This window comes from Staurois parvus, unplaced genomic scaffold (assembly GCF_062004578.1).
Source record: "Staurois parvus isolate SC_StPar_1 unplaced genomic scaffold, SC_StPar_1.0 ptg000436l, whole genome shotgun sequence".
NCBI lineage: Eukaryota > Metazoa > Chordata > Amphibia > Anura > Ranidae > Staurois > Staurois parvus.
Window position 1 is genome coordinate 7,423,018 of NW_028318232.1, and position 20,724 is coordinate 7,443,741.

Consider the following 20,724-nt stretch of genomic DNA (forward strand, 5'->3'; position numbering starts at 1 on the left):
AGGAACCCTTTGCAGGTGTTATGGCTTAATTAGCTGATTAGAGTGGGACACTTTGAGCCTAGAATATTGCACCTTTTCACAATATTCTAATTTTCTGAGATTGTGGATTTGGGGTTTTCATGAGCTGTAAGCCATAATCATCACAATTATGACAAATCACGGATTGAACCATCTTGCTTTGCATATAATGAGTCTATCTCATATATTAGTTTCACCATTTAAGTTGCATTACTGAAATAGTCGATATTCTAATTTTTTGAGTTTCACCTGTATAATCCAATCTTGAATACATCTTATGTGCATTTGAGAAGAAAGTATAATCTCTATCCTTCAAGTGCTTAATTCTCCAGGTATCTACCAATTGGCATTCCTGTATTGTTTTCTTCAATTGTCTCAGAGACCTACCCCCCTCTCTTTGCACCTTTGAAGATGAATCCATCTGCGGGTCCATACAAACATTAAAATATCCAGCCACTATCAAGTAGCCTTTTTTAAAATCCATCAACTTTGTTAAAATACCTTTCAAAAATACCTCTGGTTTCTTATTTGGACACTAAATTTTGGCTACAGTACACTCGATCTCTTGCAATTTACCCCTTAAGAACAAAAATCTTCCCTCAGGGTCTGTTTCTCTCCCCTCCAGCTCAAACCTTATATTCCTCGCAAACCCTTTTGCTATTCCCTTTGCTCTCTTAAGTGGGGAATCTGCATAGTACCAGGTTGGGTAATGCCTAGATTTCAGCCTGTCAGGGCAGGGCTGTGGAACGGACAGGTAGGCCTAGTGTCAGGGTAACGCACTGGCTGACGACAACCACCACCAACAGACTGAAGTCCCTCAGGGCGCGGAGTCTAAGTCCCAGGCTGCCCTTCACCAGGGCCCCTGATGGTGGGGATGGACTTGACGCAACCAGGGACCAGGTCGCGGCCCCCGAGACACCCCAGCTGCGGTAATGGCCGCCGCCAATGGCGTGTAGCTGGTGAGAATGACAATAGCGTAGTCAGACAAGCCGGGTCAATAACAACGGGACAAACAGTACAGAACAGTAGACAGAGAATCACAGGTCACGGGCCGGGTTCAGCAACGGAAGGTCAGATCAAAGGGAAACACAGAGAATGGTCTTAGTCACAAGCCGAGTCAGAATACCAGAAGAGTCACGAGCGTATACACAGAGCTGTAGCAAGACCAAGACACAAGACACAAGTGCAAAGAGCATGTGCAGATCCCAGGCTTATATGTACTCAGCCACACCCCTCTGGGGGATGGACCTCAGAGACCTGAAGGCATAAAAGATTCCCATCATGCTCAGCAGAAATCCAAGATGGATGCTAGCACATGGAGTAACATAACCTCTGGGAAAAGGTAGGACCTTGACACTAACTTTTGATTCCATCTCTAAATATGTCTCCTGCAAGAATACCACGGCTGATGATCTATGCTGTAACTCCTTGAATAATCTAAATCTTTTCCCTGGACAATTAAACCCATTTACATTATAAGTTATACATTGAATTTCCTCCATCTTTTTCCTATATTCTTTCTTTCCCTCTCTCTCCCTTCCTCCCTCCCCTCTCCTATTTCCTTTTATATCTCCTCCCTCCATGTAGAGTGGTGACTTTACTACCCCCCCTTCCTCCCCCCCCTCCCTCACCTCTACCCCACCCAATCTCCTCCCCTCCCTCCCCCCCCTCTTTTAAGGCCTCCAATATGCCTACTAATCATTTGTGGGGAATCCCACCTTAGATTTTAATCCCTGGGGAGTAACTCCGTCCATGGACGTCTCACCCTCAGTCCACCCTCCCCAGTGGCCCCCATGATGTCTTATTTAACTCTATAAATTTCCATCGGTTTCTCAGGTCAATGTTTTAGCGGGGATATCGCAAGGAAGTTAAGGCCAGCTGAAGGGAGAGAGGGAGAGAAAGGGAAAAAAAAAATCCCCTCTCCCCCCTTCCCTCCTCCCTTCTACCTTCCCCCTCTAACAGTCTGCCAGTCCTCTTTTCTTATAGTTCTAGGTTCTCTTTCTTCTTCTTTCCATCCAGCTATTTCCATTCTTTGCAGTTCAAGCCTATCACAGAAGTTTCTCATGTCCTCTGGGAATCTCAAATACGCTGTAACTCCATTTTTCCATCCTATTAGGCATTCCGGGATCCCCCATCTATATTGCACATTTTGCTTTCTCATCTGCTCTAGCAGGGGTTTTAAGGATCTCCTCCTCCATAGAGTCTGGTGTCAAATCTGCAAATATCCGAATGTCCATTTCTCCACACTTAATTGTTGTTCTTCCCTTTATCTTTCTCCAAATTTCTTCTTTATCCTTAAAGTTATAAAATTTAACAATTATATCTCTCGGCCTTTCCTTCTCAATACTTTGTTGGAGTTTTCCTGTTTTGAACATTCCTTCTATTTTAGTTTCTTCCTTATCAGATCTATCCGTTATAGAGTTTAGGATTTTACATACTTCCTCATGCAAGATTTCTCCCTTTGGATTCTCTGGGACCCCTCGTATCCTGATATTTCTCCTCCGGTCTCTATTTTCTTGTGTCTCCACCTTATAAAGCAATTTTGTCTGAGTTTTCCCCATGTTAGCTATCTTCTTTTCTAATTTGGAAATGTCCTGGGCCTGGTTTTTAAATTTCTTCTCTGTTTCTTCCACTCTCATTAACAACTGCCCAAGATCATTCCGAATATTAACCATTTCTTGCTTTATTGTTTTCTCTAGATCTTTGAACATTTCTGCCATCTCTTTTTTATTTGGTACTTGTAGTTCTTTATCGGTCTCCACCATTCCTGATATTTGGTGATTGCTAGTATTCAGGCCCAATGATGGTCTAGGGCTATTTTCCAGACTAGAATCTACTTCCCCTTTTCCATTTATGCCTTGGGACCTTTCTGGAGTCACATTTCCTTGGGACGTATATTTTTGGATTGTGCCAGTTTGGGACCCTTTAAGCCCACTTCCTTTTGCGCTTTTATTTTTCATGTCTTCTGTAGATCTTATGCTCCTTTATATACTCGGGATAAATGAGGATTAAATTTATTTCTATATAGGATTCAACCTTGTCAGGCTAATTGTCCTTTAAGTTTCCTTTCATCAATCCTCTTCTCCTTTCCTCTCCTTCGTATATCCTGGGAATCCCCCTTATGCTCCTTCCACCTCTACCTTCTCACATAGCACCGTATATTATTTGCCACATATCAAGCCTCAGCTTGTCTCACTCACCCTCCTCAGACTTCTCTTCTTGCGAGACGGCTGGAGCCCCACTTGGCAGTCCTTTCATGGGCTCAGCAGGTCACATCTCCGGGGGGACTCCTCCGGGTATCCTTCGGTTATTGCTGGATAATTCCCCAAGCAGCTTTCCGGGGAACGGACCCACGAGCAGACCGGCACCTCCTTCTCTCCACAGGACGTCGGCTGGCTTTCTTGCTTCCCAGCACTCCTCTTCGGCCGATCACGTGGTCATGCCGCGCCTCTCCATCTCCTGGCAACCCGATTCACTGACTCCGCCGGGCACCATACAAGCTAGGCTCCGTCTCTCACCCCCGGTCCGCCGCTTCCGAGGACTAGCGGAGAACCTCCGGGACCCCTCACGCAGAGGTAGGTTCCACCTCTTCGATCTCCCGCATCACAGTGGTTCCTGGGGAGGTCAGACAGTGGAGCTCGTCCTAGAGCTCCTACATCAAGCCCTCCTCAGACACCATGGTCAGGCTCCTCCCCCCTCCCAGCATAGTGTTATATTGAGAAGCAGACTCCAGTAAAATGGCCGCCAGAGATCCGCCCCCTGTAGTTAGGTGATTGCTGGTCTCCTATAAATGAAGTGCTCGTCACTAGGGGCGTACACCCTGATGAAGTCACGTGACGCAACGCGTTGGTGTGCAACTTCCGGTGACGCACATCCGGGTGTGGTGGCCATCTTGGTACACCTTACAAACCCATGCAGTGCACCCATATGCATGAGGTTTAAGAGTCTGTGTATTGAGGATTACATGTGAGTGTAAATTTTGTTTCTTATAACATTTTATTAATTAAAAAACGTTACTGCACCATGGAGGAATCTTTTTTTTGTTTCACCAATATGATCCTGAGTGGGGGTGAGCTATATTGCCGTACCTGTGCCAGGAGGGAGCTGAGTGGTGGTACACAGAGGAGCTTGTGTGGCGTTCATCTCCTGGGACCAGTTTACATCAAAACGGGAGGTGATCCTTAAAAGCGTGCTGGCCCTTGGTGGTCACGGATTGGAGATGAGGGGCCATTTCGACCATTTCTGAGGAGTTTGTTCACCAGAGTGGAGATCACTGTTTTTTCACGGCATCACTTGCATGAATTATGTGAAGATCACGACCATATTTATATATTTTTTTGGATATGGTTTTATATATTTTTGTGTATATTTATGAGGGTTTATATGCTTTAAAGGGAATTTTGTGTCACTTAACACTGTTATTAATTGTTCCCAACAAGGGATTCACTTGATACACTATTTGTGTAGTCCCAGTATTGGGACTGGAGGGGGATTTCTATATAAATTTATAGTATATTTTTTAGAAGTCACATGTTATTTAATATAACAGGATTTCCTGTTTTTCACTATTTCACACGTTTGGTCACGATTGAATACAGATTGTATCTGAGCACTGTGTGGATCATATATATTGTTTTATAGAGTGTGTGTTATTTAGTTCATTGTTGAGCTCTTCACCAATTTTTATTTTATTGGTCTGGGAGGCTGCCAAGAGGCCTACAACAGAGGAGCTGCAGGAATATTGGGCAAGTACTGACTGTGTGGCACATGTGACAACAATCTCCTGTATTCTTCATATGTCAGGGTTATGTGGTAGAGTGGTAAGATGGAAGCCTTTGCTTACGAAGAAAAACATCCAAGCACAGCTAAATTTAGCAAAAACACATCTGAAGTCTCCCAAAAGCATGTGGGCAAATGTGTTATGGTCTGATGAAACCAAGGTTGAACTTTTTGACCATAGTTCCAAAAGATGTTTGGCGCAAAAACAACACTGCACATCACTATAAGAACACAGTGAAGCATGGTGGTGGCAGCATCATGCTTTGGGGAAGGTTTTCTTCACCTGGAACTGGGGCCTTAGTCATGGTAGAGGGAATTATGAACAGTTCCAAATACCAGTCAATAATGGCACAAAACCTTCAGGCTTCTGCTAGAAAGCTGGATATGAAGAGAAACTTCATCTTTCAGCATGGCAACGACCCAAAGCATACATCCAAATCAACAATGGAATGGCTTCACCAGAAGATGATTAAAGTTTTGGAATGGCCCAGCCAGAGCCCAGACTTGAAATCTGTGGTGTGATCTGAAGAGGGCTGTGCACAGGAGATGCCCTCGCAATCTGACAGATTTGGAGTGTTTTTTCAAGGAAGAGTGGGCAAATATTGCAAAGTAAAGATGTGCCATGCTGATAGACTCATACCCAAAAATACTGAGTGCTGGAATAAAATCAAAAGGTGCTTCAACAAAGTATTAGTTTAAGGGTGTGCACACTCTTATGCAACCATACTATTTTAGTTTTTTATTTTTACTTCCCTCCAGATAAAAGATTTCAGTTTGTTGTTCAACGGAGTTGTACAGTTTATAGGTTACAATAAAGGTGGAAAAAGTTCTGAAAAGATTTATCTTTGTCTCATTTTTTCACATCACAGAAACCTGACATTTTAACAGGGGAGTGTAGACTTTTTATATCCACTGTACATTATACATATTGACATGCTGTGTTCATGCTCCCTTCCCCCTTCTTTTGCCTTACATGTACTGTCGAGAAGACTCAAGAGCTCGAATGAAGGAGAGACTGACGACACTGTGGAAGTATGTCCTTTTCCAAACAAAGACTATTTCCATGAGGACCCATTCCATTCCCTATCCCTAATCTCTGACAGAGGAGCATTGTATTAGTCTTTACTCTGTTTTGCACTTGGCCATATACACTACCCCCTCCTATAGTGTGTGTTTCTGTATTGGATTTTCCACTTTTTTTCTTGTCTGTGACCTTATTGTGGAGAATTGGCTCGTCTCTGACACACCCATGCAAGAATGGGGCTGTGGACATCGCCAAGACAAGAAGTCATGGACAGCAATAAAAATTTCAGCAATTCTAACCCTTCTGCACTTTATTAAAAATTTATTTTTTTTGTCTGTGTTTGGTGGATCACAAGGTCAAAGAGCAAAAGACCCATTTCTGATACCATGTTAAAAGGTTTCAAAGCTGACACAAAGTACGAAGAATGTGTAAATTCCTCTTTAAAGTGAATATATCAAATATTAAAGGGACTGACCTTCATTCTCTTTCAAAATATTACATTTTCTTAAGATGACTCGGACTCCCGGCACAGCTTGATCATACTGGTGGAGGACCTCCAGACAGTGCTCACTGAAGTTTTTATCCTTTTGGAAGAAACTGTATAACAGCATTACTGTCTCCCTCAGAAGTTGAACAGATTTGTTTAGGGATGGTGTGGGAGTAAGTAAAATTAAGCGCCGCACACCGAGCCACTCCTGGTGTAGGGTGAGAACCAAGGCCTTCACAACCTAAACAATGAAAAAATAACAGTTATGAAACCAAAGACTTCAAATCTGTTCTAATTTCTCACGGTTTCTTATGTGAGACAAACATTATGGACAGTGTATAAAAATATGAGCAATACATATTCTTGGCTTGATGTAGATAGACATACTTTAAGCCAAATAAAGTTAGAAGTCAGATTATAAAAAATTCTAAAACAAATCTTCCTTTTAGAGAACTAGTGTAGTCATTCCATTTTTATAGAGAAAATGCTAGTCGTTTCAGTGTGTAGAGTGATTCTGAACTCAATGGCATAAATACTTTTTAAGTTATGAACTAGTATGCACATCAGGTGTTCTGGCTTCACTGGCTGCATACTTGTTTGAGGAATATGTCTCAAAAGTGAGGTAAAGCCAGGCAAGTAGCTGTTCCAAAGGGAAGTAATAAATTACAATCAACTTATTTCTTTCTGTACAGGTTTACTATATGTTAGAGGTACAGGAGAAATGGATTTTTTGTTGCACTGGCTGTGCACCTATTAAGCGTGGCTGAGTGCAACCCTAGGCCAATGGTGAACAGAATTTACAAGGCAGAGAACTGACAAGGCAGACAAGAAAAGTGAGTTTAGGGAGCAGTGCAGGGTGCAACACAAAGCAGTTCCCTGCCATGTCTCCCTAGTCTGCCAGTGGAGGTACAGAGTCAAATAGAGTCAAAGTTTAGGTGGGACCAAAGAGGAACAGGGGAGACTAAAGTTCCCTCCTCTCAACACAACACAACATTGTGAAGAAACAAACATTTTTATATAGCTTTCATGTTGCTCAGTTGAGCACAAACTTCCAGTAACAGAGACAGAAAAGGGGACATACCATCCCAGGGCAGAAAGGTATCCACTCTCGGGAAGGTCCTGAGAGTCCCAGCCTATAAACTCATCTACTTGGAAGTAGAAGAAAACTAATATGTTCTAGTTCCCAGGACACCAAGTTAAAAATGAGCGGTTTGCTATTCTGAGAAGGGATATACACCCCAAGGAGAGAAGCACTGCTTCTGGTCCATCCTAGGGGTTGGGCTTATACTTCAGATGCCTGTTCTGTCCACAACAAACGCTCAGAAAAACGCATTTGTCTGGTTCTCCTATTTTGCAGGGCAGACAGCTACAAATGTAAACACCAACTGCCAATGAAATATTTCACCGAGCAACCTGAAAAAAATACAATGGTATACTAGGGGTTCTTTTTACACAGATGTTTATTAGTGGTGGACCTCAAGGTTCACTTTTGGGACCCTTACTTTTTAACCCATTTAGAAGTGATATACTGTAGATAATAACACCAGGGGTATTTGATTCCGGGAATATCCACTTGCCTCCTGGGGGATCAAGAAGGAATTTTTCCACTGTTTGAACAAATTGGACCATGCTTCATAGGGGTTTTTTTTCTTTCCTCTGGATCATCTGTGGGTGTATGGAGGTTTTCTATTTTTCTTTTTTTTTTCTATTTGTTGAAATAGATGTACTTCAACCCAACTATGTAACCAAGCATTTTTTCAGCATTTTAAAATTACTTTATACAGTGTAAGACTTATGACCCCTCAGTGTCCTGTATGCATACTAAAGCAAAATATGCATATCAAAGTGTGATATGATATTGGCCATTAGCATTTGAGTTTAGTGTGAACTATCCAAATGGGAACCACTGAGTTTTGTTAGTGGAATTCGAATCTGAAAAGGGAAAGGAATAGTGAGATGGGGGCCTTTTGTTAATTACAAGCAAGTATAAAGAGTTGAAATTCCCAGTTTTCAACGAATTCCTATTTATTTTGTGAAGGGAGCATCTCCTCCAACCACTGCAGAACAGTTCTAACAAGCTCCATCTACAGGAAATGTCTGCCTACAGATATTACCTGCTGTTTAAGGAGGAACAGTTTGGGTAAACCTGCTAGCACAGAGGTACAAAGTTGAATCCCTAATGAGTGACAGGACAACCAGTCATCTTTTCAGTTTGGGGGCATCAGAAAGCCAACAGGCTCTTTGTAGTAAGCCTATGGTATCATATGTTGGCCACAATTGCCCTCTCTGTGGTGTAAGTAAAAGGCACAATGATAATGGAAAAGGAAAACAAGCCAAAAAGAATGCCAATTACTCACCCACAATGAAATATAACAGTTTTATAGAAATATACAAAGACCTTCAAGCACAATGAGAAAAAAAACATAACAAAAGGAAAAGTACCTCTCTATTACACTGACACTGAACTCCTGACTCAGAGGAAGGATAATTCCAGCCTTGAGTAATCAGCTTGTTTTGCAGTCTAATCACCTAGAACAAAAGGGAAACATATCAGTGTGTAGGAGAAGCATGTCTATAATAAAGAATTTGCAAAAACAATGATCAAACTTGTTAATTAACATTACCACTGCAAGGAATTGCAGTAAAAAATACTAAAGAATCTAAAAAAACAAACGTAACAGCATAAGCTGGGCAATACATTGAACAATCCAAATTCTCTAGCACTCAATCTAGCTAGTCAACCCCCCAAAATAAATAAACAGTTTCTAACATTCCTAACAGTAATCTAAGGTATTACACAATAGTTCTTGATTGAAATTTGTAATAATCTTCTTACTAATAGCTTCAATAATTCACCATTCACGTTGATTGATATTCACTAGCTAATTGATGAAGGTTATGGGGGAAAGGACAATTTTTTTATGGGGTTTTATTTGCTTTTTATAGTGGGCAATAAAGGTAATGTTTTAGAACAGTGGTCTCCAAACTGCAGCTCTGGGGCCGGATGCGGCCCTTTGGATGCCTTTAATGCATTATTCCTGCCACTGACACCAACAATGGGGCATAATTCCTGCCATTGACACCAATAACTGGGCACTCTTTCTACTATTGACACCAATGATGGGGCACTATTTCTTCCACTGTCACCAATGATGGGGCATAATTCCATCCACAGATGACAAAAATAGGGTACCATTATCCCACTGACACCAACTATTTCTCCCTCTAATACCAAAGATCAGGCATTGTTTACTCCCACTGGGCACAGTCCAGGCCCCCCTAAAGTCTGGAGGACACTAAACTGGCCCTTTCTTTAAAAGGTTTGAGACTCCTGTTTTAGAAGATGCAGTAAATTGTTTGTTATATATACACTATATTACAAGGTTTGTCATTTGATATCTGAAAAAGTAGCAGTTTGGTGTTTTGTAGTCTTTAAACAGGGCACTTCTGTTTTTTTTAGTTATTTAGGTATTTATTTGTACGGTTAGACTATTGATGCTTTGGATAATACCTCAGTCTAGAGTTAATGAATATTGCTCATGTAGATGAGCAAATCCAGCAAGCTTTCAGGTGCACACGGCTTGCATTTGAAATGCTATTGAGATCCTTCTAAATTCACAGGTGCGTTAGGCTCCATGCACGCTGGGCTTTTAATAACGCTGGTAATGTTAGCTGTGTAAAGTCACATTAAAAATTTGAGTTTTACAGTGTTTTTTAATTAGCATTTAGCGGTGTTTTTCACATTTGCATTTTTTATCAAAAAAAAATTTTTGTTGCTCAAAAAAAGTCCAGAAACAGCGGTTTGCAGCGATTTACCACGTTAGAGCATTATTACAGCTAAACAACTCCTCTAGAAACCAACTAGTTTTGTTTTTTTTCACCAGCCAAAGAACGCTGATTACAGTCTATGTGTGCATGGACACATAAGATAACATGCTGGGGAGTTTACTGGCTGTAGAAAAAAAAACATCAAAAGCCAAAAACAGCCGCTGTAAAAACGTCCAGTGTGCATGAGGAGTACAGCAGTCCAAAATAAAATAAGAATATTCACATACAGAACACCTTATTTGTATAAAATCTTTATCCTGAAAATTAAACTGTGAATTACTGATTGCATTCATGACTCCAGCATACTGGAGTGCCTAATACAAATAGGAAAAGCCAACACATGCTCCAGATTCTGCATGTACTTTCAACTTAGATGCAGAAAATGGTGATGGCCCTTGATCATGGCTCCATAAGTTCCCTTTCAGATGGGGTGGACCCGCCTGTTGATCCATTTGCTTATCGGGAGTTCTCTCCGCTGATCCCCGCTGAGCAAGCGGATGACGAGTCTGTGTCTGCTGCAGCAGAGTGGACACAGACTGCTTTTTCCTATGGGGCGGTCGGATGAAAACGGACCTCCTGTCCGTTTCCACCCGACTGTCATCTGATCCAAAGATGGATGGGGAACATTATCTGTTTTTGCCTTACAGGATTGGATTGGATGCAGGACGGTCATCTGCTGTTGTCCACCGACACCCGCCAGTCCATAGAGGTCTATGGATGGTCCGCCTGAAAAACTGACAGGTGGACCCGATTGAATTGTCAATATGAAAGGGGCCTTATGGACAAGTTAAAGTTAAACAGGGAAATTCAAACTAAATAAACGGTAAATAAATTAAAAAAACTGCTCAGTGTATATCTAAAGCCAAACTTTATTTTATTTTCAGTGCTTTGAATAGAGCATAAAAAGGCTGTCAATTCTTTTTTTTGCCAAAACAGTAAAAAAACACTAATAAGCTGCTTTGTAAAGTTAATGTCTGGGCTTCTGGCCTATGGCAGTACCTTTAAGGGGGACTGGGTCAAATCCAGGTGAATCTACTTTGTGCATTGCTAGATATGTCCCACAGTTGGGACAGTCAGATTGCCTTGACACCTCCTTGGACCCCTTTTGCACTGTTTTGCATATTGCTGTGCTCATATGCACATTTTACCTTTTTGCTAGTTTCAAACAGATCAGATTTGCAGCCATATATGCGTTTTTGGATTTGCTGTAGACATACAGGGAATTCTTCAGCTGCCTTTCAACCATCCTTTTACACAAGCATTCAGTTTTTTTCAAAGAAAAAACAGATCATTTTTCCATCAGTTTTTTAAATCCACTACCAATGCAAAAATGTACCATTTGTCCGTTTACATCTGTTTTTTGTCTGTTCAGTTTTTTTTTTGTAACAAAAATAGGGCTTTGATCCATTTAAACAAATGGATATTGATGGATGTGGATATAAATGGATGATCATCAGTTTACATTCATTTTTCCATATAGATGCACTGATGTCTGTTTTCATCCATCAACGGATGGATGAAAAATGGACAAACGGAACATCTGTGTGAAAGGGGCCTAAAGGCAAAATTTGGGTTTCTGACATGTGGCTGTACCATTTTAATACTGTTGTATAGTTTAAAAAAAAAAAAAAAAAAGTTGAGCTTTCTGGCAGTTTTTTTTTGTAAACTGAGCTACAAAGACAGACCAACAGCTAGTCCGCCCTTCAAAAGCCTGTGATTAAGCCCTCGTTTAACAGCTCAGATCAAAGGTAAAGTGTACACAGCCAATCAGAATGGCTGTGTAACTTGTGATCACTGTGATGGGATGGCCAAGCACAGTGATTGCAAAAGTAAATACTACCAATGTTTACATTTGAGAGCCCTGCCATCAATAGTTTCTTCGCCAATCCATAATGTAACAATACTCCCACTGACCACCAACTCTGTTTTTAACAGTTTACGGTTTTGTATATTGTCCTGGCCATGTGAAACTTTCCTGTTCTGTGAGTTTCAAACAGATCAGAGTGGTTGCCATATTTACTTAAGGTTTTTATTGCTATCTGTGTCCCTGCTGGGGAGATTCACCCTCTCTATCTGTCCTAGTGAGAAAAACTGACTGAAAGTGAGAACAAAATGTCACCAAAACAGGTATAAAGAAGAAATCTATATTTTGGTGAAAACTGTCTATGAGAGAATTCCCTCATTTTGAAGAGGAAAAAAAGAAAACACTGACTCGGGTTTCAACACTTCTCTATTCAGGAGAAACTAACATTGCAATGTGATCAACAGATCTACAGAGAAAACTCAAATTACATTTACACTGCAAAGTTCCCTCAAGGTCCCACTCTTCAATCAATGTGACCCTATGTTGTAGTGCTTAAATCCACACTGGCTGGACAACCAAGTAGTATTGGAGAGAGCTCAAAGAACATCTCTGAATATTGGTGTCTTAACTCTCACATGTCCTCACAACCACAGTGTGAGAAACATTTAGGCTAGGTTCACACTATGCAGGGTGGTTGCGGGTATCACAACTGTTCCCACACCAGCAACCACCCGCAGCCAAAAGGCGCTGCTCTTTAGAGATGTCTTGGGGCTGCCATCCATTCTTAATGGCAAACCACCACATTTAAAAACGCAGTGTGTTTGCAGGTACTGCAGGGAAATCACATGGTGCAAAAGCATCCTGTGATTTCTCACCAGCTGTGTTTTGAAAATGCTGCAGGAACCTTTTACCTATGTACCTTCATTAAACGCAGGCACAGCAGCCCATTCAAATAGCCTTAGGCTAGGTTCACATCTGTGTGGGTGGTTTCCATTGTGGGTCCGCACCTGTTCCCACAGCCACACCCATCTGCATTGAAAATGGACTGGATGCGTGTGGGTGCCATTAATCCCAATGGCATGCCGCACGCACTGCAAATCACACCCACACTAGGAACTGCACTGCACTTGCAGTTCCTGTGCTGGCTGCAATTTCTAAAATGCTGCAAGGACCTTTTCCCAGTGCAAAACTTGGCTCACGGAGCCACATTTCTATAAACCTAGCTTTAAGCCAAGGAGTGCCCAACTGGCTCTTTTTTGTACCATTATGCGATAAAATGTAATAAAAAGTAGTTAAAGAAAAAAAAAAAAAAAAGCTTCTCTGCAGGTAATGTTCACATACATCACAGGAATATCAAGAAAAATAATTAGCCCAATAAAAGGCATGAGCATCATCTCCTAGACCAGGGGTAGTGAATTAAAATTCACGGAGGTCTAGTCAGTAACATTTTCTTTCTGCAGAGGTCCGAACCACATTTTTATTCTGACTCAGGTCCATCACATCCCGCTCCCCTACCCCCTTACATTACAGCTCCCTGTACATCAGTGTCCTCAGTCCCCTCTTTCACATCACAGAGCCCCCCCATCCCCTTTCACATCACAGAGTTCCCCAACCCCCCCCCCTGCAACCACCCACAACAGTTCCCCCCATTGCCACACGTAGGTCAAGCCCAATGAAATCAAAGTAGCTCATGGGACATGGTGGCGTGCTGTGGTTTGCACATTTTTTACTGCAAGTTTTGCTGCATTTGATGCTCGTTTTTGGCAAAATTGTGTTTGCTTCTGCGTTTGGGGTGCTGTTAACAGTTACTGGCACTGAATGCACGACTGGTTCATTTTAGGTGTATACACTATACAGTCTGAATCTATAATCTCTGCAAAACCTCCTTTAGATTTACCAAAACTATATTATAGTAGGACACACCTATCTATCCAATCACTCTGTATCCAGTCAGTCAGGCCCTTGCACTACATAATTAAATGGTAGATCTAAAAGAGATATAGTGTATTGTGAGTGAGCTTCACAGACTTCCAGGGACACACACTTCTCCTGTTTCCAATATAGCAGTTACGCTCCACGTAGGCTGTTATCTGATCACTCAGCTCCTGCATGCTCTGTCCACTGAACAATCTATGCAAGAAGAAGGGAGCATACAAGTGTATTTAGTGAGAACAGTGATCATATTGCCTGCATTGCATTAGAGGGGTTTCGGAGTAATTGCCGGGGGGGGGGGGGGGGTGGTTTGGGAGACAGGTGCAGGGTGTGTTAATGAGGTCACCTGGTGAACCACTTTGTTTGAGTCCTCTTCCCCCTTCACTGACGCTTGGGGGGGGGAGATCCATTTTTCCCCTTTAGAAAATCATTTATGAACTCAGAAAGAAGCCTCGCCTTTTCAGTAAAATCTGGGGACCATGGGTCGTATCTACTCTGCACGCACTCCTTTGGACCCAGGTTTCTAAAGTTAATCCCACATACAAGTATATAGGAAAGGATCTCCTACTTAGACTTAATTTTTAGTAAATATAATTTATTACATCATGGGACACAAATCAGCTTCATTAATCCTTACTATCAGGGTTACCCTTTGAAATTTTTCACATTTTGTCACAACCAAAAACATAAATGTATTTTATTGGGATTTTATGTGATAGCCCAACACAAAGTGGCAGATAATTGTAAAGTGAAAGGAAAATAACAAATGCTTTTCAAAATTTTTTACAAATAAATATATGAAAAGTGTAGCATGCATTTGTATTCAGCCCCTTTACTCTGATACCCCTAACTAAAATCTAGTGGAACCAATTGCATTTAGAAGTCACCTAATTAGTAAATAAAGTCGGCCTGTGTGTAATTTAATCTCAGTATAAGTAAAGCTGTTCGGTGAAGCACTCAGAGGTTTATTAGAGAACTTTAGTGAACAAACAGCATCATGAAAGCCAAGGAACATGCCAGACAGGTCAAGGATAATGTTGTAGAAAAGTTTAAAGCAGGGTTAGGTTATAAAAAAAATAAAAAATTTTGCACACCTCACGTAGCACTGTTCAATCCATCATCCGAAAATGGACAGAGTATGGCACAATTGCACTTCTACCAAGACATGGCTGTCCACTTAAACTGAGAAGCCGGGCATGGAGAGCATTAATCAGAGACGCAGCCAAGAGGCTCAAGGTAACTCTGGAGGAGTTGCAGAGATTCACAGCTCAGGTGGGAGAATCTGTCCATTAGGTGTGCACTCCACAAATCTGGCCTTTATGGATAAGTGGCAAGAAGAAAGCCATTGTTGAAAGAAAGCCATCAGAAGACCCGTTTGCAGTTTGGGAGAAGCCATGTGGGGGACACAGCAAACATGTGGAAAAAGGTGCCCTGGTCAGATAAGACCAAAATTTTACTTTCTGGCCTAAAAACAAAACGCTATGTGTGGCAGAAATCTAACGCTGCACTTCACACTGAACACACCATCCCCACCGTGAAACATGATGGTGGAAGCATCATGTTGTGGGATGCTTTTCTTCAGAAGGGACAGGGAAGCTGGTCAAAGTTGATGGGAAGATGGATGGAGCCAAATACAGGGCAATCTTAGAAGAAAACCTGTTAGAATCTGCAAAAGACTTGAGACTGAAGCAGAGGTTCACCTTCCAGGAGGACAACGACACTAAACATACAGCCAGAGGTACAATGGAATGGTTTAGATCAAAGCATATTCATGTGTTAGAATGGCTTAGTCAAAGTCCAGATCTAAAACCAATTGAGAATCTGTGGCAAGACTTGAAACTTGCTGTTCACAGATGCTTCTCCATCCAATCTGACAGAGCTTGAGCTAATTGCAAAGAAGAATGGGCAAAAATGTCACTCTCTAGATGTGCAAAGCTGGTAGAGACACTCAAAAAAAACCCCCAAGCAGCTGTAATTGCAGCGAAAGGTGGTTCTACAATGTATTGACTCAGGGGGGCAGAATACAAATGCACACCACGCTTTTCAGATATTTGTAAAAAAAAAATCTGAAGAACATTAATCATTTTCCTTCCACTTTACAATTATGTACCACTTTATGTTGGGCTATCACATAAAATCCCAATAAAATACTTTTACATTTTTGGTTATAACGTGACAAAATGTGGAAAATTTCAAGGGGTATGAATACTTTTTCAAGACCCAGTATGTGTCACCTACAGGTGACTGGACACTGGCAAAAAAGAAAGCATGTCCCCTTCTAGATATAACCCCTCCCCTGCCTGCAGAGCTCTAGTTTTTTTTAGCTAGTGTCTGAAGATAATGGCCATTGCCGTGCAGCTCCCTGCATGATTCTACAAGTCTCAAATGGTTCCAACAAGGATCAGGAGACTGATGCCATCCATGCCCATTCCTATAGCCATTATGGATGTGTATGTTTATAGCAGCACTCCTCCACGCCCTCTCTATTAAACTATTACCTTTTCTGTGTATGCAACAAACATGAACGCATAACCTCTCATATGTGAACCTAGTAACAATATTATGTGTATCACACAAATATACAAATCTTCACGTGTAAATATTAAATAAAAAATATATACCACATTGAACAAAAATTATGTGCTATATTAATACAAAAATTTTAAAAGCAAAACATTTTTTCACCCAACAAATGTTTATACATAATCAAAAAGAAAGTCTATGTGTAAAATAAAACAAAGAAAAAGAAGATTTTTCATCCATATAGTAATTCTTCGATTCATGTGTAAAACCACTACCACATCGTGCTGATCCACCACCCAGCTGAATTGAATAAACTCACCAGAGCTCCAGGCTGGTCAAATGATAAACCAGCTAACACGCAGTGGCTCTGGGAGCAACGAGCTGCAGCAATATCTCTGACTCCTGCTTGACTAGTCAATCCTCATGAAAATGGATGGATTATCATAGGAAGAAAGAAAGAGGAAACTCCATAGAGAAGGTAATAGTTTAATAGAGAGGGTGTGAGGAGTGCTTCTATAAACAATCAGTATAACATGTCTTTGGATTCCAGAGAATAGATGGAAGTTCCTCCTCTTTCACGGTGTTAGTTTGTTGGTTTCCAGTTAACACCCAATTTATATTCAGTGGCGCTGTCTATTAGAGTATATTTTAAATAAAACTATAGCTATTATCGCTTGGAATAATGGTACTCAGTGTTGCTGGTCAGCACTGCAACCTGCATTTAACCTCCCTGGCGGTCCGATTATTTCAGATTTTTGGTGCTGAAAGAGGTACCATTATTTTGCATGGAAATATGTAGTTTTTTTATTGTAGGCTGTAATTTTTAGGAATAACTCACTGAAATCTGTCCGAACAAGAGTCTATTAAACATCCCAGGTATGATAAAATTTGAAACACGAAATCATAAATTATAATTTAATAAATAATCATAAAAAATAATAATATAATAATAATACATTTAATTCAATAATATAATCAAACCAAAAACACTGAAACTTGAAATACAGCGCCAAGTTCGCACACTGCTGAGCAAAGTCGCAAAATCGTTTTCAGTGTTTGATGCCGAATTTCCCCACGAATCATTATCACTCAATTCTGCAAGTGGTTCTGATTTACTATCGCTGTTCTCTAGCTGATCTAAACCCGCTTTTGACCTAAAGGGACACTTTTTGGACGCCATGGACCTTTCTCAGTTTCCAGGCAGAAAGAACAGTAAAAATGCAGGTAGGGCACAAAACAAAGCACTAGGGACAAAATGTATGTGAAATGGTTTGATACAGCAATGTTTTACTATGTGATTTTAGTATATTTAGTGAATATCACTTTTTGACATTTTTAAATTTCCCGCCGTTCCGTCCCCATACATCTCAGCGCCGCAGGGAACGGAACCCGAAAGACAGATGCCGGCATCGGCCGGAGGACATTGCCGGGGACATTGCTGGAGTGAAGGACAAGGTAAGTGTAAATTACATTTTTTAAATTTTCAAATTTCCCGCCGGCGGCGCCCGTACGTCCCGACGTCACAGGGACCGGAACACAGAAGCCGGATGCCGGCCGGAGGAGATGGGCGCGGACGCTGCAGGGGACACAACGTGGGAGCGAAGGACAAGGTAAGCTCTGCAGGGACTCCCTTTGCAGCGCCGCATGGTAAGCCCGAGTGTAGCTTGGGGTTACCGCTTTTGGTACAGACATTTTACCCCGAGCTACACTCGGGAATACCGCTAGGGAGGTTAAAAAACCCTGTGCAATGTATAGATTACCTGGTTCTTACTGGTAGGGTGCTATAGAGGTCTAGGGCAGTGAACCCCAGCTGGGGGATCAAATCCCTGAAGACCCTTCTGGGTGCAGCCTGCGATGATGGGTGAAGATTGGACCCCCATCCTGAAACAGGATTTGCAAGTGCCTCTGGTATCCCTGTTGGTACCCCTAGATGACTATGACCTGACCCCTACCTACTTTTTTTGGATGGCTGTGTTAGGAGTGCTGGCTGTGGTGTACTGTGTTTGCAGTAGGTGTGAGATTGCTGCAAGCTCTGCTTGCTTTAATTGGGGTTTCTTTGTTGCTCTCCACTGCATGATTGCTAGTTCTGAATAGGGAGCCTTTTTCTGCAATTCTTTTTCCAGGGCTCTTCAGCGTCTCATTTTCTGGCGGGGCTGGAGGGTGGCACGGGAGTCTGCTGGTGCCATTTGTGAGGGCAAAGCTGGGTCTCTAACCTGTGCATTAAATAGGACCAATGGCAAGTGGTGATGCTGGCAGAGTTATAAGGTGATGGCTATATTGCCTTCCTAGTGTCAGTTTTGCTTTGGCAGCAGTCAGGGTGGTGGCGGTGCTCAGCAAGAACTACCTCTTTATTGGGCATGATTTCCTGAGCAGTCACCTTTCTGGCGAACTTGTCACACCAGCTTTTTCGTGGGTCATGTGTCAGGGCAGGGCTGTGGAACGGACAGGTAGGCCTAGTGGCAGGGTAACGCACTGGCTGACGACTACCACCACCAACAGACCGAAGTCCCTCAGGGCGCGGAGTCTAAGTCCCAGGCTGCCCTTCACCAGGGCCCCTGATGGTGGGGATGGACTTGACGCAGCCAGGAACCAGGTCGCGGCCCCCGAGACACCCCGGCTGCGGTAATGGCCGCCGCCAATGGCGTGTGGCTGGTGAGAATGACAATAGCGTAGTCAGGCAAGCCGGGTCAACAACAACGGGACAAAACAGTACAGAACAGTAGACAGAGAATCACAGGTCACGGGCCGGGTTCAGCAACGGAAGGTCAGATTGAAGGAAAACACAGAGAATGGTCTAGTCACAAGCCGAGTCAAATACCAGAAGAGTCATGAGCATATACACAGAGCTGTAGCAAGACAAAGACACAAGTGCAAAGAGCATGTGCGGATCACAGGCTTATATGTACTCAGCCACACCCCTCTGGGGGATGGACCTCAGAGACCTGAAGGCATAAAAGCTTCCCACCATGCTCAGCATAAATCCAAGATGGATGCCAGCACATGGAGTAACATAACCTCTGGAAAAAGGTAGGACCTTGACAGTACCTCCTCCTCGAGGGCCCCTCCCCCTCCGCGGCTCAACAAAAGGTTTCTGAGGAAAGCGGGTATGAAAAGCGCGGAGGAGGGCAGGAGCATGGACATCCGCGGAAGGAACCCAGGAACGCTCCTCGGGACCATAACCGCGCCAATGAACCAGGAACTGTAATCGACCGCGCACCAATCGAGAGTCCAGGATCCGGCTCACCTCATACTCCTCATGACCGTCAACCCGAATGGGACGGGGCAGAGGCAGAAAGGTAGTGAAGCGATTGCAGATCAGAGGTTTCAACAGTGATACATGAAACGGTAAATCTCAAGATAAGTGAGCGCTTAAAACAACTTATATAAAATCAATTATTGAATAAAATGAAATAAGAAAATAGCAGCTGAACACCAAAAAGGCACCATATGAACCTTCATAATAATCAAAAATGCATACAAGGGAGAGGTGCAGCCCTAGCTGAATGAATATACACTTATATACTTGATAAATATACACTAATATAAACCAATAAAAGTGCTGTTAAAGTGCAAAACGGTGACTAAATGATGAGTATAGTCCATAGCGTGCTCAAAATCCAAGAGGGTCCTCAAAGCTCCAATCCCTGGATTCGTGGATGAGGTGATAAAGGTAAAAATTGCGCACTCACCAGATACGCAATACAAATGCGCATTCAAAGCTGACAATTCCAGGGTCCTCATATGGATCTGGTCAGATCTGGTCACAAAAGCCCCTCGCCACTTGGTAGTGTTTGCCACACATAGAAGAAAGGGCCGCTCTGCAGATGTAAAGGACTCCCACCGGAGCCCAAAGAACAAAGGAGGCCAAATAGTGTGATACCTTATAGGCAAGGGGTATTTATTCCCAAAGACACACAATATACAGGCAGAGGCATGAAAGATACTGACCATACAATAGATAGGTAGTAAATGGCCGCCGGGGCCCTCGTGGCGCCGGTCGGCGTGACGTCACACCGCTTGTAGCCGCTCCCTGACGCATTTCGTGCGAAGGCACGTAGTCATAGGGGGTTAGCTTACAGCAGTGGACGTCAGTGTAGGACCTAAATAGGGAAAGTGGCACATGCGCTGTAATCACGCGCCATTTTCCCATCGACAAATGTCTCCGTATCGGGCGCCATTTTCATGTAGCCCGCCGAACAGCGCGGGCTGATTTTAATCTGACCTTTTCGCATTGCTAATTATATATGTGCTGATTAATTTGTTAGTATAGTGTCTGCTTTTATCTATATATATATATATATATATATATATAAGGCTTTGGGTAAGATA

General features: G+C 42.4%; 1 protein-coding gene across 2 annotated transcripts in view; it reads right to left on the reverse strand.

Moving 5' to 3' along the window:
* The window catches only part of ATRIP (ATR interacting protein), a 180,405-nt gene that overhangs the window by 9,270 nt on the left and 150,411 nt on the right, over positions 1-20,724 (reverse strand). For both annotated transcript variants that reach the window (XM_089687725.1, XM_089687726.1), the window contains exons 12-13: positions 8,751-8,837; positions 6,297-6,549 (exon numbers count right to left, since the gene is read on the reverse strand). In XM_089687725.1, coding sequence (XP_089543851.1) covers positions 6,297-6,549; positions 8,751-8,837 — 340 coding nt within the window. The remainder of the gene's footprint in view (positions 1-6,296; positions 6,550-8,750; positions 8,838-20,724) is intronic.